At 47.7% G+C, this 25,734-nt stretch overlaps 1 protein-coding gene across 1 annotated transcript in view; it reads left to right on the top strand.

Moving 5' to 3' along the window:
* The window catches only part of ADAMTS16 (ADAM metallopeptidase with thrombospondin type 1 motif 16), an 806,542-nt gene that overhangs the window by 260,300 nt on the left and 520,508 nt on the right, over window positions 1–25,734 (top strand). The window contains 3 exon segments of the mRNA XM_029589991.1: window positions 534–693; window positions 5,572–5,677; window positions 23,228–23,365. Of these exon segments, the coding sequence (XP_029445851.1) occupies window positions 534–693; window positions 5,572–5,677; window positions 23,228–23,365 (404 nt within the window).

A 25,734-nucleotide genomic window follows, 5' to 3' on the forward strand; every position in this document is an offset into this window, starting at 1 on the left:
CAAATCTGTGACAAGCCTTTGAGATTATATTTCCTTCGTTAGGTCAGTGGAGAAACAGTGCAGTTATACTGGGTTTAAGTTGTACAGTAAGCTAGATATGAGGTGAGGTTGTCTTCTTATGCCATTACAGCTCAATAAAAAGATGGGGAGTGAGGAGTGCAGCGTGGTGGAGGGGAGGGGGTTTGATACAGGCAGTACAAATTTGACAGCTCCTATGTCTGATAATGTGTTTCTTCTGTGATCTGATGAATAGCTCTCGAAAGCTGGTCACAGAAGTCCTGAGTTAGTCCGAGAAAAAGATATCACCTGCAACTTGTTTCTTGACCCTTGCTTCTACATATTCAAGTAAATTAAATGTAACCATAATATTTTATTGTTCTATAGTGTACTGCTTTATGCAATATGCGTATTGTTCTATAGTATAAGTGCAGATGTTAAATGTGATGTACTGTGTGGCAGGATAGAAAAATAAAGAGTAATTGGCCGTAGTCCTTGAACTCTGTATAATTCTTCTTTCCATCTCTTCTGAGCAGCCAGGTCTTGTAATCAGTCACCACGCTGACCATACGCTGAGTAGTTTCTGCCAGTGGCAGTCAGGGCTGATGGGAAAGGATGGCAGCCGCCATGACCATGCTCTTCTGCTCACCGGTCTGGATATATGCTCCTGGAAAAACGAGCCATGTGACACTTTAGGTGAGATTTTAGTGGCAAGCAAATAATGGGGATTGCTTTATTCTTCCCTTACTACTGAATTATGTGTTATCAGCTCTAACACAAAACAGTCTCAAGGTTCCATTATTTTTCTTCATAATTATTTAATTCTACAATACGTTTACATTTACTGCAGTACCTGGCAGTGTAGCTTAGTCTGTTGCACACAAAGTCATACAAATGTAGGCCCATGTATGATTTTCCTCTCCCACTACTCACTGTGACTTCTTCTTGCCAAATTTATAGTATGCAGGAGCCTTAAAATCAATAAATCATCTGCTGTTGCAGTGTGATCAAGGGAAAATATTTGGAGGTAGTAGCTGTAGTGGGTCCCAAGATGTAAAAGTGCTTGAATCCAGACTGCTGATAGGAGGAGCGATTATGGCTAGGTGGAGTCTATCCCACCAAACCACTGAACGAGGGGAGAGGGGAAACGCAGCTGGATAGCTAACCCAGCTCATCCTGTTGGACCGCACACTGCAGGGAGAAGGGGGTTTGCTTTGGTAAATATGGCCTCATGGGGGCTTGTCTTGCTGGACACCAAACAAAAAGTCTGGCGAAGCAGTGCAGCCTGAGAGAAGTGGTGAGGGAGAAGAGTGAGGTAAAGGAGAGGAGTGAGCAAGAGGGGAAAGGGAGGAAATGGGTATGGTGTGGGTGATCAATAGAATGAGAAAAAGAAGAAAAACAGAGAAACCCGGCGAAATGATGGGCCAATGAGACAAAGAAAGATAGAGGTGAAGCAGAGAGAAATGTTAGGAAGGGAGGGTAGAGAGAGATAGTGAGGGTGAATGATGGAATAGAGAGAGAGAGAGAGAGTGCGATGGTAGTAGGGGGAGAAAAGAAGAAAGGGAAATGATGTGCTTGGGAAAGGAATGAGAAATTTGGAGGGCTAGGGAGGGGATGAACACTAAGCAAGGGGGAATAGAGAAGGGGATGATAAGGAACAAGAGAGATGAAAGATGTAGGAAGAGAAATGAAAAATGGTGATATAAGAAGTAGAAAACAGATAAAGAGAAGTGATATGAGAGAAAGAGAAAGATTCATGTCAGTGAACTTGAAGAAGAGATGGGGAAAGGACCACCAGAGTTGAAAAAATGTCAATTTCAATACCAGATTATTCGATGTTTTGAAAATGTATATTGCATATTTTTGAAGCTGTTTATTTTGAGGTGGATGTGTGTAAATGACAGGTAGCCCTACTTTACATCCAGGTCCCCATTTGCTGTGTGACTGCCATAGCGCAGGCTGCAGGCAGGGTCCCAACACCACCACATACTCCTTCCACCTTTACTTTTAGAGCTGGGACTGGAGCAGGCTTCTCTATGTGAAATAAGTTGAGGAACTGGACTGGACACTTTGGGGGCCCCAATTATAGAATTTGCCATGGGACACAGGAGATCTATGGCTGCCCCAGTTTGAATTGTGAACTTGGATGCTTGGCTATTCCTGGGGAATTATTAGTGTGCTCTATTATCTGCAGTTCAGTTAAGACTGATTCATTCACTCTCACTTGTATTGCTTACCTGGCCAACATTAACATATATGAACATAGTAACATAGTAATGATGGAAGAAAAAGACCAAAATGGGCCATCTAGTCTGCCCAGCAAGCTTCCCAATCTGGAAACTGCTGCTCCGTACAGTTTACCCCCATGTTTCTGTTAAAGGTAGTAACTGCTGCTCCATGCAGGTTACCCCATGTTTCTGTTAAGGGTAGGAACTGCCGCTCCATGTAGGTTACCCCCATGTTTCTGTTAAGGGTAGTAACTGCCGCTCCACGCAGGTTACCCCTATGTTTCTGTTAAGGGTAGAAACTGCCACTCCATGCAGGTTACCCCATGTTTCTGTTAAGGGGAGTAACTGCCGTTCCATGCAGGTTACCCCATGTTTCTGTTAAGGGTATTAACTGCCGCTCCATGCAGGTTACCCCATATTTCTGTTAAGGGTAGAAACTGCCACTCCGTGCAGGTTACCCCCACATTTCTGTTAAGGGTAGTAACTGCTGCTCCATACAGGTTAGCCCATGTTTCTGTTAAGGGTAGAAACTGCCACTCCATGCAGGTTACCCCATGTTTCTGTTAAGGGGAGTAACTGCCGTTCCATGCAGGTTACCCCATGTTTCTGTTAAGGGTATTAACTGCCGCTCCATGCAGGTTACCCCATATTTCTGTTAAGGGTAGAAACTGCCACTCCGTGCAGGTTACCCCCACATTTCTGTTAAGGGTAGTAACTGCTGCTCCATACAGGTTAGCCCATGTTTCTGTTAAGGGTAGGAACTGCCGCTCCATGCAGGTTACCCCATGTTTATGTTAAGGGTAATAACTGCCGCTCTATGCAGGTGACCCCATGTTTCTGTTAAGGGTAGGAACTGCCGCTCCATGCTGGTTACCCCTATGTTTCTATTAAGGGTAGAAATTGCCGCTCCATGCAGGTTACCCCATGTTTCTGTTAAGTGTAGAAACTGCCGTTCCATGCAGGTTACCCCACATCTCTGTTAAGGGTAGTAACTGCCACTCCATGCAGGTTACCCCCACATTTCTGTTAAGGGTAGTAACTGCTGCTCCATGCAGGTTACCCCCAAGCTATTTTATTTATTCTCATCCCATTGCCTCCTATTGAATGTGACTTCATCACTTCACTTCATGAGAGTGTAACCAGAAGTTAGAGGAGCAATGTAGTAAATGGTTAATCATCTCTAGAAGCTGAAGTTCAAGGTTATTACTACAGTAACTGGAAAAGCAAAGGGGTGAGAATTAGTCCACAACATAGTGCACCACAGTCAGAGTCAGAGGACTCTAACAATCATATTTTCTCTTGAGCCCTTTGTTTAACATACTTTGTCCTGGAAATTTTCCCTGAATTAAAGGAAGATTTTACAATTTGCTTGAAATGTTTTGCTTCCCCATTACATGGTTTTAACAAAGTAGCTTAGTGGTTAGAGTTCTTTGCTGAGAAAAGAGAGATCTCATTTTGATTCGCTGCTCAGGCTTCTGTTTTAGGCGCTGTCCAGGGCCAAGAGTGCTACTGAAGTAGAGCTTGTGGCCTCTGTGATAGGGATATATCATGTACTGTTTTCTAACTGATTCTTAGGAGATAAGTTATAACATTGTGCTTAAGCTAGCCAGCAAATACGCACCTAAGAAACACGCACGAGTCCGCTTTGAAAATTATCCTACCAAATGTTTCCGCTCACAATTACAATTGCTAAAATGTATTCAGAAATTTTGGAGGGGATATTTATGCACATACTTTTGAAAATTCAAAAGTCTAAGCCCCTCCCCAGCTGCACCTCAAGAATGCCTCCTATCAGTCCAGGTAAACTTACAGACATACAGGACATGTGCTTGTCAGTTGGCCACATATGAGGCAGGCCTTTTTTAAAAGGTCCATTTCTGTGGCCAAAACACTGATTTAACTGCAGAAATGCATTTGAAAATTCTCCTCCCTTTGGTCAGCCAAAGAGCAGCAATGGCAGTAGGTCTAAGAGCACGGCTCCTTGCTTTTTAATAGAAGGGGAAATAGGGAGGAATTTAAAAAAAAAAATGATTACACAGGTCCTTTCTCTGATGAGGGTGAAATGTAAGGTGAAAGTCATTGCATTGGATGATAAACCACCTGCACTTCAACTGAATAGAATAAATAATATTAGAGGTAATTTTCAAAAGAATTTAAGCACATGGGGCAGATTTTAAAAGCCCTACGCATGTAAATCCAGCTGGATTTACGCGCGTAGGGGGGTTACGCTTGCCGAGCCTATTTTGCATAGGCTTGGCGATGTGCACAAGCCCCGGGACGCGCGTATGTCCCGGGGCTCGAAAAAAGGGGCGGGGCATGGGCAGTCCGGGGCAGGGGCATGGCCAGAGGCCTCCTTAGGGCCTCTAGGCCGGGGGATCACGCACCAGCACTAGGCTGGCGGGCGCAACCTAAGCCTGCCCAGAGGCAGGCACAACTTGCAAAACAAAGGTATGGGGGGGGTTAGGTAGGGCTGGGGGGGGTGGATTAGGTAGGGGAAGGGAGGGGAGGGGAAGGTGGGGGCAGAGAGAACGGGGAAAGCCATCGGGCTCCCCTAGGGCTCAGCACGCGCAAGGTGCACAAGTGTGCACCGCCTTGCATGCGCCGACGCCGGAGTTTATAACATGCGCACGGCTGCGCGTGCATGTTATAAAATCGGGTGTAGATTTGTGCGTGCCGGGTTGCACGCACAAATCTACTCCTGCGCGTAGGTATTAAAATCTGCCCCATAAAGTTCATTTATATATGTAAATAGGCTTTTGAAAATTGCTACTTTTACTTGTGTACGTCCTTTGAAAATTCACTCCATAGGGCTCAATTATCAAAAGGTTTTATGCTTGTAGGGCTTTTGAAAATTGCTATGATATAGGTTACTTTTGCATACATAACTTCTTTGAAAATTCCCTCTATATTGTAAATAATAAATGCTTGGGACTTTGCAGGGTTTTGTTTATTTATGATTCTTGAATGAAGTACAGCATGCAGACACGGCAACTAACCCTCAATGATAGGGATTGCTTCTTAAAAATGATCATTTCTTTCTTCTGTCCCTCAAAAAATTCCTCTCCTCCACTGTACGTGAGTGAGATTTTGGGAAGTCCGGGTATGATCCTCATTTCTGCCTATACTTCCCTTCAACATAATTTTCAGGAGCTGGTAACCTTAATGTTGGCATCTATTTGCAGAGATTTTTTATTGTAGATTTTTACAAATGCTTTTTGGAATCTTTGGTCCAGACAGGTTATGTACTGACATTTAAAATATGACTGGAACACCCTTTGGTGAACAAATGTACCTTTTGCTTGTTTCTCCTAAGTATACACTGTGTCTTCTTTCCTTTGCTCTTCAGGATTTGCACCTATAAGTGGCATGTGTAGTAAATATCGCAGCTGTACTGTTAATGAAGACACAGGACTTGGTCTTGCATTTACCATTGCTCATGAGTCTGGGCACAAGTAAGTTTTATTTTCTTAGTAGTCATTTACCAGGACTTTCAACATCTGTTAATTTATCTCCTGTAAAAGACATATATATTTCAAAGATTTACAATCAAAGGAGTTCATTTTTCAAATCGCGATGGGCTGTTATTGCGTGCATTAACGCCCTAATGCACATGATAACTACCGCATCATGAGTTGAAAATGCAAATTAGGGAAAGGGGAGGATTTGGACAGGATTTAGAAGGGGTTAAGGAAATTTAGGGGCCTGTAACACTGCTTTTTCATTGGCGCTACAGGGGCGATAGTGTACAGCGAGCCTGCAATTGCGGTGGGTGAAAGTGCACCACCGCTGTGTGGCTTACTGCCAACTATTGGCCCCTGGCACTTTATTTCCCGCAGCAGATTATTTTGCTATAATTATAGTGAAATGGTAAATCCTCCAGTAATTTAGTAAATTATCAGGTACATTTTTAAACCCCGGCACGCAAAAATCCCAGGGAATTGTGTGACAGAGCAACTCTTCTAGTTACTTTTGCTACAGTGCAAGATATATCAATTGTGATGAAAAATTTATTTAAAAATATATCAACTCCATTTTATGGAGCTGGGGTGAGAATTTTCCCGGACCTTGCTCGAAGTACGCAGCAAAGGAGAAAGGAATTTTTGATGTTTAGATCACAGGTTAAAAATTTAGGCTATTCTTATGTTTTGAGATACCCTAGCAGATGCATTATAAAGAGAAAAGATGAATGTTTTGTGTTTAATTACCCAGAGCAACTCAAGTCATTTATAAATGCTAGGGAGATTATGGTAATATCCCCTAGCAATTAGTAACCACTAAGGGGATCTAGAGAAAATAGTCACCAATAATTTCAGTCGATTAATTGCAATGTATAATTTTTGAAATAGCTCCTAAGATTTTGTCTCCAAAAACTTTTCTTTGTGTAAAGATTCAGTCAAATTAGTTGAAATTGTAATAGACATATATATATATATATGTTAAATGCCTTAAAAAGTGGTAAATGACTATCTTTTTTTTCCTTTGTAAGTTTTGTCTTACTTTAAAAATTTAAATCACAATAAAAAAAAAAAAATAATAAAAAAAATCCCAGGGTTTACGCGCGTGGCTGGGCATTACGTGTGCCGGGCCAATTTTTAAACAGACCTGGCCACACATATAAAACCCGGTACGCAATTAAGTGCCGGGGCCTGTAAAGGAGGCGAAGAGGGGCGGGGCTGGAGGCGGCCGGTATAGCAGCCATTTGCCACTGTGCCAGGAGAGCATGTGCCAGTCAACTGCTCTGGAGGAGCAGCTACTTAAAAAAAAAAAAAGATAGCTAGGTTAGATTTAGGGGGTGGGGATAAGAGGGGAAGGGGAGGAGGAAGGGAGGATAGGTAGGGGGTTAGGGAAGTTCCCTCCCAGTCTGCTCCTTAATTGGAGAAGAATGGGAGGCAACTGGAGAATGCCAGGATGCGTCGCCGTGTGAAAATTCCATAAGTACCCCCCCTTGTGCGTGCCACCCGCACATGTGCGCGTATTTAAAATTCGGCATGCATGTGCGTGTGGTCCCCGGATTTTATAACATGCGCGCACTGGCATGCACAATTTATAAAATCAGCACATCCATGTGTGCGCACCGGGATGCGAGCGCACATGGACGCGCATGCATAGGTTTAAAAATCTACCCCTATGTTTTTTCTGTAAAATACGGGTCGTATGACATAGAGAGGGCAAAGGTAGCGCCGGTGCCATTTTGAATATTGGCAATACGGCTCGAGTGCAGGAGGTTGCTCCCGGACCCCCGCTGCACTTTTGGCAAGTCTTGTGGGGGTCAGGAGGCCCCCACAAGACGGCCAAAAGTCCCTGGGGGTCCAGGGGCGATCTCCTGCACTCGTGATGTCGGGTGACAGGAACCAAAATGGCGCCGGTGCTACCTTTGCCCTGTCATATGGTAAGGGCAAAGGGTCACCGGCGCCATTTCTATTAACGCAGCCGTGGCCCGAGAGTGGGAGATCGCGCCAGGACCCCCCCCCCCCCCCACTGGACCCCAGGTAATTTAAAACATTTTTGGGGGGTTCGGGAGGGTGGGAGATTTGTTTTAAAGGGTCGGGGTGGGTTTTAGGGTTGTTTAGTGTGCCGGTTTTCCCGCCCTCCCCCAATTTACGATTTTTAACGATTTTTTAACAAAAAAACCCATGATCAGATTTCCCTCCCCCCAGCCAAAATCGATCGTTAAGACGATCGATCACATGATTCACATCCCTAGGATCATATATGCATTTTTTTGTATAAATCTTGCACACACTTTTGCATTTGGATGCTAATTCTGTCACTAAATTAAGGAGACTGGGATCACATTTATCATTCAAGGGTTGGGTTGGAAAGTGATGGAGTCTATAGGAATTAAAGGTTAATCTCTAGGGGTTCAATTTTCAAAGAGTTAAACCTCCTAATTCTGGTAGTTAGATGTTTATACCCTTGACTTTATAAATTTTTCCCTCTAACTAACCATATTTTCATCCCTAAATTCACAAGTTGGCCAAATTTAGGGCCTCTCCCATTTTGTGTCTATGGGAAAAATGCTTAGAAAATGAGGTCCTTAGGCAGCATTCCCTGGGGGATGTATTTTATGAGATGAGGGACTCTAAGGCCTGGATTTATCAAAATGCACTAAATATTGCATGTAATAGTAAAAGGGTTGTGTTTTATGGTAATTTATCACAATTTGCACTAATACCTATGTGAAGCACTATCTTAGCACAAATTGCAATAACTTTGGAGAGCCAGCTTAGGGGAGAGAGAGAGAGCGCGAGTGAGAAAGAGAGAGAGAAGTATAATACCCTTATCCTAGGTATCCTAGGTAGGTATTTATATCTCTATAGGATGCCCACCTAGTAACTCGAGGTAAGGTTTAGGTATTAGTGTAGGGGTTAGGGACCACTTTGACATTCAAAATGAGATGTACGAACAGAACAGTGTTTCCTTGTAAAGATTTGATGACCTTCGGAGTGAAGAAACTCACCCATAAATGAGATTTGTGCAATGTTCTCTCAGCCTAGCTTGATGTTACCCAGGTAGAGAGTCCACCCCCCTATACTTATACCTTAACCTCACCTCGAGTTACTAGGTGGGCCTCTTATAGAGATATAAATACTAGGGATGTGAATCATTTTTATAATGAATTGAAATATTGTACGATATTTCTTAATTCTTTATATATAGGTTAAAAACTAGAAACAAACTCTTTTCCCCCAAATTTTCATGAAAATAGTTTTTCGGGTTAATGCGCACTAAGCTGAAAACTGATTTTTTCACAAAAAAGAACGTGGATCCACGGGAAAACAAGATTTTCCCGTGGCCAGACGAACCCGAAAGCGGGAACGATCGGGCACCCGATTCACATCCCTAATAAATACCTACCTAGGATGAGGACATTATGGCTAGTCTCTCTCTATCTCTCTCTCTCTCCCCTCCAGCAGCTAAAACATCACAACCACGATAAAGCCCTATCACACGGCTTTACGCAAATGAAAAAGGTGTAGTTAAAATTTGCGTTAAAGCTGTGCGATATGGCTTCACAAAACTGTGAGCCAAGCCCACTTGGCCAAAATTCCCACCCCAATATCCTCCCCTTTTTCTCCTTTGCATCGCAGCAAACGTTATGGCATTTTCGCATGCGGTAAAGGCATTTTTTGCATGCGAAAATGCCTTAACGCATGCGAAAACACCATATAGCACTTTGATAAATGACCCTCTTTTTAATTTTTGTTATATATGTTAAATGTTTATTTTGTGTTTCTATATCATTTATGATTATTGTTTTATTATTTTTGTTTCATTATTTTATTATTTTTGTTGATGTGTTTTACATTTTTATGCTCTGCTATGAGCAAACATTTCAGATTAGTGGAATATAAATAAATATTGACAGACTGGAGGCAGTTCCCTGAAAGGCTATCAAAATTGTACCAAAAGATATATGAGATAAGACCTAAAGGCCTAAAATATGTATAGAGCAGAGGAGAAGAAAGAAAAGGTGGTAAATCAATCACAAGAATCAAACATTCAGAGGAAACAATTCTCTAGAAACAGATTATGATATGAAATTCAAGGGGTAAGTTCATGAGTAACAGTAGTAAATATTTTGTCATGGAAAGAGAGCTATATGCTTGCAATGGACTCCCAGTGGAAGTGGCAGAGAAAAAAATGATAATAGAATTCAAGAAAGCTTGAGATAACCCAGAGGATCCCTAGTGGTAAAGCAATGAAGGGAAGACCAGGAATTGACTGGGTTCTGTGGTGTTTCTCTAGGAAAGAGATGGGATGCACTAGGTGGTCCCAGTGTTCTTTGAATGGTATCATATTCTATGAAAGAGATGAGAAGTGGGTTGGGGGTTTCAGTATTGCAAATTATCTACTTTTCAAGTTGTCTAAAACAGAGGCAGGGGGAAAGGAGATAAATGTCCAGAATATGTTTAAGCATAGTTGACAACTCTGTTCAAATGTAGTGTTCAGTAACCTTGAGTTAAAAGCATGACAAGCTTCTGTGTATAAGAAAACTGATTGAAATGCTCTACATTTTTTGTGATTGCAGCAACATGCAGGAGGAAAATATTAATAAGAACTGCAGAGGGTGTATCTTTCTGATGTTATCCTGCATTAGTGTTTATGAGTTTCTTTATTAGGAATGAAGAAAACATTTGTTGAATTATGTGTCCCTTTTCTTGTTTATCTTCAAATTCATCATGCCCCTGGTTACCAATGGCATGTCAATTCTAAATGTCTCTTTGCTGACTGTAGGTCTGAAAAGTTGCCACAGAGGAAGGAAGAGTGACTCAAAAGGGCATTTTTATTTGTTTATTTGATTTATATTTTCTTGTTTCATTAATGAATAATTCATTTATGAGACTCAGTTAAGTCCCTTAATAACGAAGAAGCTAGATTGGACTGTCTAAGTCTTTTTTCAGTTTTATAGGGTTAAAATTCCTTTTTGGAATGTATTATTAAAATCAAAGATGCAATCCAAGGTTGATTGCTCAATTAAGCATAAACATAAAACTTGTTGAGATCCAGGCTTTGCATGGACTAGCAAGTTAATAATGTTGAGAATATGCTGTAAAACCATAATAATAAAAAGTCAAGTGTTCTTTTCTAGAAACTTCAGTTCTTAACTGTGATAACAGCAGCATTTAATGTTAATGTATTTAACCAATATAAAGTAAAACAACATGAGGTGAATTTTAAAAGAGATACACATGCCAAAATCGGGAGATGGGTGTACATCTAGCACATATGTGTTATGTTATGAGTAAAGTCAATAGTGGACCCTTGGGCCGGCTGAGGTGGACAGCGTCCACAGGAGTTAATAAGCCGGGAGGCGGCACTCAGCTGGAGCGGACTGGTGGCGTCTTCACCCTGGAAACCCGAGACCCCCCCAGGAGGAGCCCGTAGGGGTCCGAGTCGCTGGGACTTAGGAGAATCGTGAAGAAGACCAAGGTTCGTGGCTGGCTGAAGACAAAGGAGAATCGTGAAGAAGACCAAGGTTCGTGGCTGGCTGAAGACAAGGAGAATCGTGAAGAAGACCAAGGTTCGTGGCTGGCTGAAGACAAAGGAGAATCGTGAAGAAGACCAAGGTTCGTGGCTGGCTGAAGACAAAGGAGAATCGTGAAGAAGACCAAGGTTCGTGGCTGGCTGAAGACAAAGGAGAATCAGGAACCGGAGCTGGAGTCAGGATATGTAGACAGCAAGTGGAGCCCAGAGCTGGAGCCAAGGCACAGCAGGACCAAACAGAACCTGACCTGGAAGCAAGGCACGGCTGGGACAAGCTGGAACCGGAGCTGGAAGCAAGGCACGGCTGGAACAAGCTGGAACCGGAGCTGGAAGCAAGGCACGGCTGGAACAAGCAGGAACCGGAGCTGGAAGCAAGGCACGGCTGGAACAAGCAGGAACCAGAGCTGGAAGCAAGGCACGGCTGGAACAAGCAGGACCAGAGCTGGAAGCAAGGCACGGCTGGAACAAGCAGGAACCAGAGCTGGAAGCAAGGCACGGCTGGAACAAGCAGGAACCAAGGCTGAAAGCAACGCTGGGAAGCAACTAAGCACTCAGGAGAGCGACCTCGTTGCAAAGGCAAAGCAAGGAAGTCAGACGATGGTTTAAATAGCCAGCCAGCGTCTGACGTCAGGAACAGGGCGGTTCAGCACTTCCGGGTGCTGGACCTTTAAGAGCCCCCTGCTCACGCGCGCGCGTTGCCTGGCAGTGGGAGGAGTCAGAATCGTCCTTCGGCAGCGTCTCCACGTGGAGAGAGACGCTGCCATGCGGCCCTGCAGGCCCCAGGAGCAACGGATTGCAGCGAGACCGGGGGAGGCAGGAGAAAGGTAAGGACCCGGTCGCTAGCCTAGCGACCGGGACTGCAACAGTACCCCCCCCTTTACGCCCCCTCTTCAGAGGGCTTGGCCTGTCAGGATGGTCCAGATGATATTGCTGCAGAAGAGTCTTGTCCAAGATGTTGCGGGCAGGCTCCCACGTATTGTCTTCGTCTCCACAACCTTCCCAGGCTAGCAAATATTCCCAACGTCTGTTGGCGAAGCGAGCATCCAGGACCTCTCGTACCTGAAACGTAGGATCCTCATCCGTAGTGATGGAAGCGTCCTCAAGAGGCCTGGGGTGGAATCTGGAAAGAATCACTGGTTTTAAGAGGGAGACGTGAAAGACATCATGAATGCGTAAAGTGGTTGGGAGTCGTAGACGGTAAGAGACCAGCCCTACCCTCTCTGCAACGCGGAAAGGACCACAGAACTTGGGTGAGAGCTTCTTGGAAGGTTGCCTCAGATGAATGTTCTTTGTACTAAGCCACACTCGATCGCCTGGGAAAAAAGCGAATGCCGGTTTTCGGTGTCGATCATAGTAGCGTTTAGAAGTGCGTGCGACTTTCTGAAGTCGGTGTTGAGTAGAGGACCAAAGTTTACTCAATTGGTCCGCGGTCAATTGAGCAGCTGGTGAGGAGGTTGGTACTGGTAGAGGTAACGGTGGTTTGAGCTGTTTACCGTACACAATTTGAAAAGGGGATTTCCCCGTCGCCGTATGTATTTGATTATTATAGGCGAATTCTGCCCAAGGCAAAAGCTCCACCCAATTATCTTGTTTGTGGTTAATGAACGCTCGTAGGAACAACTTTAATGAACGATTCATGCGTTCGGTTTGCCCATTACTTTGCGGGTGGAAAGCGGAGGAGAAACTCAGCTGGATCTTAAATTTTTTGCATAAGGCTTTCCAATACCTGGCTGTGAATTGAGGGCCTCTGTCAGATACAATGTCCTGAGGCAGACCATGAATACGGAATACATGGTGTGTGAACAGAGAAGCCAGTTCAGTGGCGGAAGGTAATTTGGGCAAAGGCACAAAGTGAGCCATTTTAGAGAAGCGGTCCACCGTGACCCATACCACAGTCTTGCCTTGCGAAGGCGGGAGTTCCACCATAAAATCAGTAGCAATATGTGTCCAGGGTTCCGTGGGTATAGGCAACGGTTGTAGAAACCCTCTCGGAGGGCCATTAAGGGGTTTCTGCAGGGCGCAAGTGGGGCAAGAATTCACGTAAAGGGAAACATCACGTCGAAGACCAGGCCACCGATAGAAACGATTTATAAGATCCAATGTTCTTAGTCTACCAGCATGTCCCCCGGTCAAGGAGTCATGGCCCCAAGACAAGACTTTCCTCCGAAGCCTCTTAGGAACGGTAGTCTTATTTGAGGAAGCAATGGAAGTGGTAGTTATTTGAACACAGGCAGGATCCAGGATGGTTCGTGGAGAGTCGTCCTCTTCTTCCGGCTGATAGGTACGAGATAGAGCATCGGCTCGAACGTTCTTCTCAGCTGGTCGAAACTTGAGGATGAAATTGAAACGACTGAAGAAGAGTGACCATCTTGCTTGCCGCGAGTTTAGTCGTTGAGCTTGGGCCAAGTACAATAAATTTTTGTGATCAGTGTACACTGTCACCGGATGATTAGCCCCCTCCAGCCATTGCCTCCACTCCTCGAAGGCCAACTTGATGGCTAAGAGTTCTTTGTCTCCGATGCCATAATTACATTCAGCAGGCGAAAACTTTTTAGAGAAGTAAGAACATGGCATCAATTTGCCCGAAGTATCGTGTTGACTGAGCACCGCTCCAACAGCCAGATTCGAGGCATCGACCTCCAGGATGAAGGGTCGTTGTGGATCTGGGTGTCGTAGGCAGGAAGCGTCTAGGAATGCTTGTTTTAAGTCTTCAAAGGCAGCCGAGGCAGTGGTGGACCAATCGTGAGCGTTAACCCCTTTGCGAGTAAGCGCCGTGAGAGGAGCTACCTTCTGGGAGTAATGTGGTATAAAATGCCTGTAAAAATTGGCGAATCCAAGGAATCGCTGTAGCGCCTTCAGGCCAGACGGGCGAGGCCATTTGACAATGGCCGCCACCTTCTCTGGGTCCATCTGGAAACCGGACGAGGAAACAATATATCCCAAGAACGGAAGCGACTCGCGCTCAAACTGACATTTTTCAAATTTAGCGTATAGATGATTGTCTCTTAGAGCCTGTAAGACCTGTTTGACGTGTTGGCGATGGGAGGAGAGATCTTGGGAATAGATCAGTACGTCATCAAGGTACACTATGACGAAAGAATGAAGCATCTCTCGGAGTACCTCATTCATCAGATTCTGGAAGACAGCAGGGGCATTACATAAGCCGAAAGGCATTACTAAGTATTCGTAATGTCCATCTCGCGTGTTGAACGCTGTCTTCCACTCGTCACCGGGACGAATACGAACCAAATTGTATGCCCCACGTAAATCCAATTTGTAAAGATCTTGGCCCCCTGAAGTCTATCGAGCAGTTCTGGGATCAGAGGCAAGGGATAGCGATCTTTCTTAGTGATGGAGTTCAGACCTCGATAGTCTATGCACGGCCGGAGGGAGCCATCTTTTTTGGACACAAAAAAGAATCCTGCTCCTGCAGGAGAGTGCGAAGGGCGAATGAACCCTTTGGCAAGATTCTCCGTAATGTAGTCTGACATTGCATGGGTTTTCTGGCAGAGAAAGAGGGTATACCCTACCCCGCGGGGGAGTGGAACCAGGTAGTAAATCAATGGCACAGTCGAAGGGCCGATGGCATGGAAGCAGTTCAGCTTTTTGTTTGGAGAACACGTCAGCGTAATCCTGGTACGGCAAAGGAAGGTCCAGGGCAGAGTGAGAGAGTAATATCTCCGGTCTAGGAACGGGATCCAGGCAATTCTGGAAACAGGAAGGACTCCATTGCGCAATTTGGAGAGAGTCCCAATGGATCACCGGAGCATGTTGTTGCAACCAAGGGAGTCCCAGGACCACAGGGTGCACCGATTTATCCAGTAGCAAAAAGGAGATTGTCTCAGTGTGAAGCACTCCCGTCCGTAAAGTGAGAGGCATCGTGGTTTCAGAAATGGATCCAGGTAGAGGGGTTCCCCGGATAGAGGTAACCCGTAACGGAGGTATCCGGCGCTTAGTAGGTAGTCCTAATTGATGTACCAGTTCTCTCCAGATAAAGTTCCCTCCGGCTCCGGAATCAATGAAAGCTAGAGTCTGCAAGGAGCCACCTGGATATTCCAGCGTTATAGGAACTGTACATTGAGGAGTAGCATTAACATAGCCTAGGGGAACCTCCTCATCTCTCCCTAGACTCGAGCATTTCCCGGTCTCGCAGGACATTGACCCAGGAAATGACCCTTAGTGCCGCAGTATAAGCACAGGCCCAGAGTGCGGCGTCGTGTCTTCTCCTCCTCGGTTAGCGGTGCCCGTCCAAGCTGCATAAGTTCCTCTGAGGAGCTGTGGGAGGCTGATGGTGTCTTGTGAGGTACAGTCAGAGACCTGGAGAAGGAGGGTGCCAATGAGACAGGCCGACGAGGAACTCGACCCTCCTTAGCTCGTTGCTGCAATCGCCGGTCAATCCTCCCGGCCAAGTCTATCACCCCGTTCAGAGTGAGGGGCAGGTCGCGAGCCATCAGCTCGTCTTTGATACGACCTGCAAGACCTTCCAGGAAAATACCCCGCAAACAGTCATCCTGCCAGCCGAGTTCCATCGCCAGAGTACGAAATTCAATAGCGTACTCCGCCAGAGAGCGGGATCCTTGTCGTAGCTGTAGAATTTCAGTGGTAGCAGTGGTAGCACGAGCTGGCTCATCAAAAGTCTGTTTGAAGTGAGTCACGAAATCCTGCAAGTTGTGCAGCATGGTGTCCTGTTTCTCCCACATGGGAGAGGCCCATAGCATAGCCCTCCCATCGAGCAGAGACAAAATATATGCTACCTTGACGGCATCAGACGGGAACTGCCCTGGTAGCAATGTGAAGCGGATGAAGCACTGATTCAAAAACGCCCTGCACGATCTGGCATCCCCGGAGTATCGAGTAGGCGCTGGAAGCTGAGTCTGTGCGGGAGCTTGAAACCGCCAGTGGAGGCGGGGGTGGTGCCAGCGGTGGAGGATTGGCGTCCAAGCGACTGGCTAGGCGATCCACCGTAGCAGCCAAGACCTCCAGACATTGCTGTTGCTGCTGGATTCTTTGGGCCATGCCAGGGATGGCCTGCATAGGAGCGGAGTGCGCCGAGTCCATGGCCTTTGCAAACTGTTATGTTATGAGTAAAGTCAATAGTGGACCCTTGGGCCGGCTGAGGTGGACAGCGTCCACAGGAGTTAATAAGCCGGGAGGCGGCACTCAGCTGGAGCGGACTGGTGGCGTCTTCACCCTGGAAACCCGAGACCCCCCCAGGAGGAGCCCGTAGGGGTCCGAGTCGCTGGGACTTAGGAGAATCGTGAAGAAGACCAAGGTTCGTGGCTGGCTGAAGACAAAGGAGAATCGTGAAGAAGACCAAGGTTCGTGGCTGGCTGAAGACAAAGGAGAATCGTGAAGAAGACCAAGGTTCGTGGCTGGCTGAAGACAAAGGAGAATCGTGAAGAAGACCAAGGTTCGTGGCTGGCTGAAGACAAAGGAGAATCAGGAACCGGAGCTGGAGTCAGGATATGTAGACAGCAAGTGGAGCCCAGAGCTGGAGCCAAGGCACAGCAGGACCAAACAGAACCTGACCTGGAAGCAAGGCACGGCTGGGACAAGCTGGAACCGGAGCTGGAAGCAAGGCACGGCTGGAACAAGCTGGAACCGGAGCTGGAAGCAAGGCACGGCTGGAACAAGCAGGAACCGGAGCTGGAAGCAAGGCACGGCTGGAACAAGCAGGAACCAGAGCTGGAAGCAAGGCACGGCTGGAACAAGCAGGAACCAGAGCTGGAAGCAAGGCACGGCTGGAACAAGCAGGAACCAGAGCTGGAAGCAAGGCACGGCTGGAACAAGCAGGAACCAAGGCTGAAAGCAACGCTGGGAAGCAACTAAGCACTCAGGAGAGCGACCTCGTTGCAAAGGCAAAGCAAGGAAGTCAGACGATGGTTTAAATAGCCAGCCAGCGTCTGACGTCAGGAACAGGGCGGTTCAGCACTTCCGGGTGCTGGACCTTTAAGAGCCCCCTGCTCACGCGCGCGCGTTGCCTGGCAGTGGGAGGAGTCAGAATCGTCCTTCGGCAGCGTCTCCACGTGGAGAGAGACGCTGCCATGCGGCCCTGCAGGCCCCAGGAGCAACGGATTGCAGCGAGACCGGGGGAGGCAGGAGAAAGGTAAGGACCCGGTCGCTAGCCTAGCGACCGGGACTGCAACAGTACCCCCCCCTTTACGCCCCCTCTTCAGAGGGCTTGGCCTGTCAGGATGGTCCAGATGATATTGCTGCAGAAGAGTCTTGTCCAAGATGTTGCGGGCAGGCTCCCACGTATTGTCTTCGTCTCCACAACCTTCCCAGGCTAGCAAATATTCCCAACGTCTGTTGGCGAAGCGAGCATCCAGGACCTCTCGTACCTGAAACGTAGGATCCTCATCCGTAGTGATGGAAGCGTCCTCAAGAGGCCTGGGGTGGAATCTGGAAAGAATCACTGGTTTTAAGAGGGAGACGTGAAAGACATCATGAATGCGTAAAGTGGTTGGGAGTCGTAGACGGTAAGAGACCAGCCCTACCCTCTCTGCAACGCGGAAAGGACCACAGAACTTGGGTGAGAGCTTCTTGGAAGGTTGCCTCAGATGAATGTTCTTTGTACTAAGCCACACTCGATCGCCTGGGAAAAAAGCGAATGCCGGTTTTCGGTGTCGATCATAGTAGCGTTTAGAAGTGCGTGCGACTTTCTGAAGTCGGTGTTGAGTAGAGGACCAAAGTTTACTCAATTGGTCCGCGGTCAATTGAGCAGCTGGTGAGGAGGTTGGTACTGGTAGAGGTAACGGTGGTTTGAGCTGTTTACCGTACACAATTTGAAAAGGGGATTTCCCCGTCGCCGTATGTATTTGATTATTATAGGCGAATTCTGCCCAAGGCAAAAGCTCCACCCAATTATCTTGTTTGTGGTTAATGAACGCTCGTAGGAACAACTTTAATGAACGATTCATGCGTTCGGTTTGCCCATTACTTTGCGGGTGGAAAGCGGAGGAGAAACTCAGCTGGATCTTAAATTTTTTGCATAAGGCTTTCCAATACCTGGCTGTGAATTGAGGGCCTCTGTCAGATACAATGTCCTGAGGCAGACCATGAATACGGAATACATGGTGTGTGAACAGAGAAGCCAGTTCAGTGGCGGAAGGTAATTTGGGCAAAGGCACAAAGTGAGCCATTTTAGAGAAGCGGTCCACCGTGACCCATACCACAGTCTTGCCTTGCGAAGGCGGGAGTTCCACCATAAAATCAGTAGCAATATGTGTCCAGGGTTCCGTGGGTATAGGCAACGGTTGTAGAAACCCTCTCGGAGGGCCATTAAGGGGTTTCTGCAGGGCGCAAGTGGGGCAAGAATTCACGTAAAGGGAAACATCACGTCGAAGACCAGGCCACCGATAGAAACGATTTATAAGATCCAATGTTCTTAGTCTACCAGCATGTCCCCCGGTCAAGGAGTCATGGCCCCAAGACAAGACTTTCCTCCGAAGCCTCTTAGGAACGGTAGTCTTATTTGAGGAAGCAATGGAAGTGGTAGTTATTTGAACACAGGCAGGATCCAGGATGGTTCGTGGAGAGTCGTCCTCTTCTTCCGGCTGATAGGTACGAGATAGAGCATCGGCTCGAACGTTCTTCTCAGCTGGTCGAAACTTGAGGATGAAATTGAAACGACTGAAGAAGAGTGACCATCTTGCTTGCCGCGAGTTTAGTCGTTGAGCTTGGGCCAAGTACAATAAATTTTTGTGATCAGTGTACACTGTCACCGGATGATTAGCCCCCTCCAGCCATTGCCTCCACTCCTCGAAGGCCAACTTGATGGCTAAGAGTTCTTTGTCTCCGATGCCACAGTTACATTCAGCAGGCGAAAACTTTTTAGAGAAGTAAGAACATGGCATCAATTTGCCCGAAGTATCGTGTTGACTGAGCACCGCTCCAACAGCCAGATTCGAGGCATCGACCTCCAGGATGAAGGGTCGTTGTGGATCTGGGTGTCGTAGGCAGGAAGCGTCTAGGAATGCTTGTTTTAAGTCTTCAAAGGCAGCCGAGGCAGTGGTGGACCAATCGTGAGCGTTAACCCCTTTGCGAGTAAGCGCCGTGAGAGGAGCTACCTTCTGGGAGTAATGTGGTATAAAATGCCTGTAAAAATTGGCGAATCCAAGGAATCGCTGTAGCGCCTTCAGGCCAGACGGGCGAGGCCATTTGACAATGGCCGCCACCTTCTCTGGGTCCATCTGGAAACCGGACGAGGAAACAATATATCCCAAGAACGGAAGCGACTCGCGCTCAAACTGACATTTTTCAAATTTAGCGTATAGATGATTGTCTCTTAGAGCCTGTAAGACCTGTTTGACGTGTTGGCGATGGGAGGAGAGATCTTGGGAATAGATCAGTACGTCATCAAGGTACACTATGACGAAAGAATGAAGCATCTCTCGGAGTACCTCATTCATCAGATTCTGGAAGACAGCAGGGGCATTACATAAGCCGAAAGGCATTACTAAGTATTCGTAATGTCCATCTCGCGTGTTGAACGCTGTCTTCCACTCGTCACCGGGACGAATACGAACCAAATTGTATGCCCCACGTAAATCCAATTTTGTAAAGATCTTGGCCCCCTGAAGTCTATCGAGCAGTTCTGGGATCAGAGGCAAGGGATAGCGATCTTTCTTAGTGATGGAGTTCAGACCTCGATAGTCTATGCACGGCCGGAGGGAGCCATCTTTTTTGGACACAAAAAAGAATCCTGCTCCTGCAGGAGAGTGCGAAGGGCGAATGAACCCTTTGGCAAGATTCTCCGTAATGTAGTCTGACATTGCATGGGTTTCTGGCAGAGAAAGAGGGTATACCCTACCCCGCGGGGGAGTGGAACCAGGTAGTAAATCAATGGCACAGTCGAAGGGCCGATGGCATGGAAGCAGTTCAGCTTTTTGTTTGGAGAACACGTCAGCGTAATCCTGGTACGGCAAAGGAAGGTCCAGGGCAGAGTGAGAGAGTAATATCTCCGGTCTAGGAACGGGATCCAGGCAATTCTGGAAACAGGAAGGACTCCATTGCGCAATTTGGAGAGAGTCCCAATGGATCACCGGAGCATGTTGTTGCAACCAAGGGAGTCCCAGGACCACAGGGTGCACCGATTTATCCAGTAGCAAAAAGGAGATTGTCTCAGTGTGAAGCACTCCCGTCCGTAAAGTGAGAGGCATCGTGGTTTCAGAAATGGATCCAGGTAGAGGGGTTCCCCGGATAGAGGTAACCCGTAACGGAGGTATCCGGCGCTTAGTAGGTAGTCCTAATTGATGTACCAGTTCTCTCCAGATAAAGTTCCCTCCGGCTCCGGAATCAATGAAAGCTAGAGTCTGCAAGGAGCCACCTGGATATTCCAGCGTTATAGGAACTGTACATTGAGGAGTAGCATTAACATAGCCTAGGGGAACCTCCTCATCTCTCCCTAGACTCGAGCATTTCCCGGTCTCGCAGGACATTGACCCAGGAAATGACCCTTAGTGCCGCAGTATAAGCACAGGCCCAGAGTGCGGCGTCGTGTCTTCTCCTCCTCGGTTAGCGGTGCCCGTCCAAGCTGCATAAGTTCCTCTGAGGAGCTGTGGGAGGCTGATGGTGTCTTGTGAGGTACAGTCAGAGACCTGGAGAAGGAGGGTGCCAATGAGACAGGCCGACGAGGAACTCGACCCTCCTTAGCTCGTTGCTGCAATCGCCGGTCAATCCTCCCGGCCAAGTCTATCACCCCGTTCAGAGTGAGGGGCAGGTCGCGAGCCATCAGCTCGTCTTTGATACGACCTGCAAGACCTTCCAGGAAAATACCCCGCAAACAGTCATCCTGCCAGCCGAGTTCCATCGCCAGAGTACGAAATTCAATAGCGTACTCCGCCAGAGAGCGGGATCCTTGTCGTAGCTGTAGAATTTCAGTGGTAGCAGTGGTAGCACGAGCTGGCTCATCAAAAGTCTGTTTGAAGTGAGTCACGAAATCCTGCAAGTTGTGCAGCATGGTGTCCTGTTTCTCCCACATGGGAGAGGCCCATAGCATAGCCCTCCCATCGAGCAGAGACAAAATATATGCTACCTTGACGGCATCAGACGGGAACTGCCCTGGTAGCAACGTGAAGCGGATGAAGCACTGATTCAAAAACGCCCTGCACGATCTGGCATCCCCGGAGTATCGAGTAGGCGCTGGAAGCTGAGTCTGTGCGGGAGCTTGAACCGCCAGTGGAGGCGGGGGTGGTGCCAGCGGTGGAGGATTGGCGTCCAAGCGACTGGCTAGGCGATCCACCGTAGCAGCCAAGACCTCCAGACATTGCTGTTGCTGCTGGATTCTTTGGGCCATGCCAGGGATGGCCTGCATAGGAGCGGAGTGCGCCGAGTCCATGGCCTTTGCAAACTGTTATGTTATGAGTAAAGTCAATAGTGGACCCTTGGGCCGGCTGAGGTGGACAGCGTCCACAGGAGTTAATAAGCCGGGAGGCGGCACTCAGCTGGAGCGGACTGGTGGCGTCTTCACCCTGGAAACCCGAGACCCCCCCAGGAGGAGCCCGTAGGGGTCCGAGTCGCTGGGACTTAGGAGAATCGTGAAGAAGACCAAGGTTCGTGGCTGGCTGAAGACAAAGGAGAATCGTGAAGAAGACCAAGGTTCGTGGCTGGCTGAAGACAAAGGAGAATCGTGAAGAAGACCAAGGTTCGTGGCTGGCTGAAGACAAAGGAGAATCGTGAAGAAGACCAAGGTTCGTGGCTGGCTGAAGACAAAGGAGAATCGTGAAGAAGACCAAGGTTCGTGGCTGGCTGAAGACAAAGGAGAATCAGGAACCGGAGCTGGAGTCAGGATATGTAGACAGCAAGTGGAGCCCAGAGCTGGAGCCAAGGCACAGCAGGACCAAACAGAACCTGACCTGGAAGCAAGGCACGGCTGGGACAAGCTGGAACCGGAGCTGGAAGCAAGGCACGGCTGGAACAAGCTGGAACCGGAGCTGGAAGCAAGGCACGGCTGGAACAAGCAGGAACCAGAGCTGGAAGCAAGGCACGGCTGGAACAAGCAGGAACCAGAGCTGGAAGCAAGGCACGGCTGGAACAAGCAGGAACCAGAGCTGGAAGCAAGGCACGGCTGGAACAAGCAGGAACCAGAGCTGGAAGCAAGGCACGGCTGGAACAAGCAGGAACCAAGGCTGAAAGCAAACGCTGGGAAGCAACTAAGCACTCAGGAGAGCGACCTCGTTGCAAAGGCAAAGCAAGGAAGTCAGACGATGGTTTAAATAGCCAGCCAGCGTCTGACGTCAGGAACAGGGCGGTTCAGCACTTCCGGGTGCTGGACCTTTAAGAGCCCCCTGCTCACGCGCGCAGCGTTGCCTGGCAGTGGGAGGAGTCAGAATCGTCCTTCGGCAGCGTCTCCACGTGGAGAGAGACGCTGCCATGCGGCCCTGCAGGCCCCAGGAGCAACGGATTGCAGCGAGACCGGGGGAGGCAGGAGAAAGGTAAGGACCCGGTCGCTAGCCTAGCGACCGGGACTGCAACAATATGCATGTCCATCCAATTTTATAAATTCGGGGGATGTGCGCATATCTCCATGGGAGAAAAATAGGGCGTGCTGTGGGCTTTCTGGGGCATGGCCAAGATATGTACGTGTAAGTACCATGTAACTTTACTTCTTCTATGGAGGAGGTGTAAGTTAAAAATAAACAAACAAACAGGCATCCCTGAGTGGTTTAAGGGGTTTGGGGTAACTGGGGGGAGTACAGGTTAAAGAACCAGGGGGTTTGGAGAACCTAACTGGGAGAACTGGTGAAACTGGTCATGGCATGGACACGCGCCTGTTACAAAATTCCCCCACTTGCGCAGCTCATACCTGACTTTATGCAGCTGTGTGTGCCTATTTGCAAAATTGGATGCACATGTATGTACTCCTAAGCTATTTTATAACATATGTGTGCATATGTTATAAAATCGCCGCATCTATGGGCTTGCGCCAATGCACATGTGTATATGTGCCTCCACATATCTATTTGAAACTTACCGTCTATGTTAACATTATAACATTTCTGTTTCATTTTCAGTTTTGGCATGGTCCATGATGGAGAAGGAAATATGTGCAAGAAGTCTGAAGGTAACATTATGTCACCGACCTTGGCAGGTCACAATGGGGTCTTCTCTTGGTCTGTCTGCAGTCGTCAGTATCTATACAAGTTTTTGAGGTACATGTCCTTTATGCTCAGATTCTTCTGTAATCTTGTATCATGATTTTGAATATAAGACTCTAAACTTGAAACACATTGAGATGCATTTAGTAGAAAACATTCTATCTTTGGAATCTGGCAAGGCAAAGGTCATACATGGAAAAAGAAATGAAGAGGCTGGTTGATGGCTCAATCGCAAATGGTGCACCAGGCCAGGGTTGGAGATGCTGCAGAAGTAGTGTTCACGCCCCTGTGGAGGACAGAGTCCTGATCTTCATGCAGTGGTGACATCTAGAAGTTGATATACTAAAGCATGAAATAATTTTGTAGAAGGGGGTTTTGTACGAATTATGAAAAATGCTAACATGTCATAATTTTGCTTGTTTTTCCACATAAAACTCTCTTTTTGCAAAATCACTTTTCACCTATCCCTTCACAGACAGTATACTTGTTACGATCCCCCCTGTTTCTGCGCTACAGGTGGTCTCTCACCTTCCACCGGAGGCCGCTCCGAAGCCAGGGCCTCGCCTGTTTTCCTTCCGGGACTTGCTCCAGGGCCTGAGAGGCCTAGCTGTGCCTGTGGCTTGCATGCCAGCGTTTGGACTTCCTGTTTGGGGACGCCCTTCTCCTAGGGGCCAGCCCGCAGCTCTCCTCCTTATTTATAGGGCCAGCGGTGGGCGGTCCTGGCAAACTCCTCCCAGGGAGTTGCCTACAACCTCCAGTATATAAGGACTTTCTTGTCACTTGCAACTGGCCTTCGGATTGAGCATTACAGTCGCCTGTAACCTTGCCGATCCAGGTCCTCCATGTATTGTTGGCTCCTTGTCCTGACCTTGCTTTGATGTCTGTTCCTGACCTTGCTTTGATGTCTGTTCCTGAAGCTGCCTGATCCTGTTCCTGTTCCAGTTCCGGTTGTTCTGCCTTATGTCCTCGTCTGGTTCCTGAGCCTTCTGTCCTGTTGGGTCCTGGAGTGGCCAACAGGAGGGATTCGTCCCCCGGGCTCTTGAGCTTCCCTGCCTGCCAGCCGAAGGGGCTTCGGATGTCAGTATCCCAGCATCGGAGTTCCTGCTCGTCTGGACCTTTCCTGCACCCTCCTTTCCTCAGCGTGGTCCGCGACCAGCCTTCCTGGGCTGTGTAGGGCGCGTCTGGGACGGGGTGGTCCGCGACTCAGTCCCGTGGGTGGGCTGAGTAGGGCGCCCTGTTGGACAGTGCCATGTCTCCTTCCAGCCCTCCTCTTCAACGTCTTGCTTCAGCCTGTCTTGGATGTCTGCTTCAGCCCCCGTCTGACGTCTTCAGTGTAAAGGACTCTGTCTGCCCTCGCCTCTGTCTGGCCTGCTGCCCATTGCCGTTCCCTGCGGCAGGTCCGAAAGGGCCGGGAACAGTCGGAGGACCGTTCATCAGTCAACTTCCCACTGTTGGCTATCATGGGCGTGCAGGTCCGGCTGAGGGTCAGACTCTGTGCCTGCTTCTGTACCTGCCTGGCTCACCATGCCTGCCCAGCTCACCTCCCACGGTGTGGCTGGGGCTCCTCCTTAGCTTTCGCCGTGGCCCAAGGGCTCACCACCAGCTCGAGACGACCGCGCCCGCGCACGCTCGTAACAATACTTTTGTGTTGGTAGTCTACTACATGCAAAAGTTTATTAAAATGTTAAGTTAATGAGCTGCTGTGATGCAATATCATGCAGAACAGCTTATTAACTCAAACTTTTGTGAATTTGGTGCACAAAGATTTATTTGATTTTATTTATTTAGATTTACCTCATGCCTTTTCATTGTTTGTAGGCCAGTTTCCACAAAAAAGACCACTACACCTCAGTAAGGTATAGTGTACTTTGTTCAGCTGTACACGGAGCTCAGGTTCACATGCCAAGTTTTCTACCCAGTTCATTTGCATGGGTAGAAAACTTGTGTATAAAGAAGGCCACTAATCCTTGGGAAGTCCTATGGGTTAGTACATTGGCCCTCTAGTGATGGGACAGGGCCCATGACTGTAGAGTTCAGGCGGGAGCACTGGCACATGATCCCTAGCTGAGGATTCTTATTATATTGATTGGGATAAGTAAGACACGAGGGTAATAGAGATGTGTAATTTTTAAAAAATGAATGTACATCCAAAACAAATGGATCCTATTCCTTTCATTCGTGGGGTTGACAAAATAAATGGGACATCCCATGAATGAAGCATATCCTATTAGTTTCATTTGTTCTGGGCCCATTCATTCCTATGAGTCTATTTCCTCATAGGAATGACTGGGATAGTAGCAGGTACATTTCTTCAATGTATTGACAGTTAAAAAATGTTACTGTAACAGCCAGCCAGTCCATCCCTGTTGGCATAGCAACCAACCCTTCCCTGTGAATCATGCATGATGTCACAGCCTTGTTGG

Source organism: Rhinatrema bivittatum, chromosome 2 (assembly GCF_901001135.1).
Source record: "Rhinatrema bivittatum chromosome 2, aRhiBiv1.1, whole genome shotgun sequence".
NCBI lineage: Eukaryota > Metazoa > Chordata > Amphibia > Gymnophiona > Rhinatrematidae > Rhinatrema > Rhinatrema bivittatum.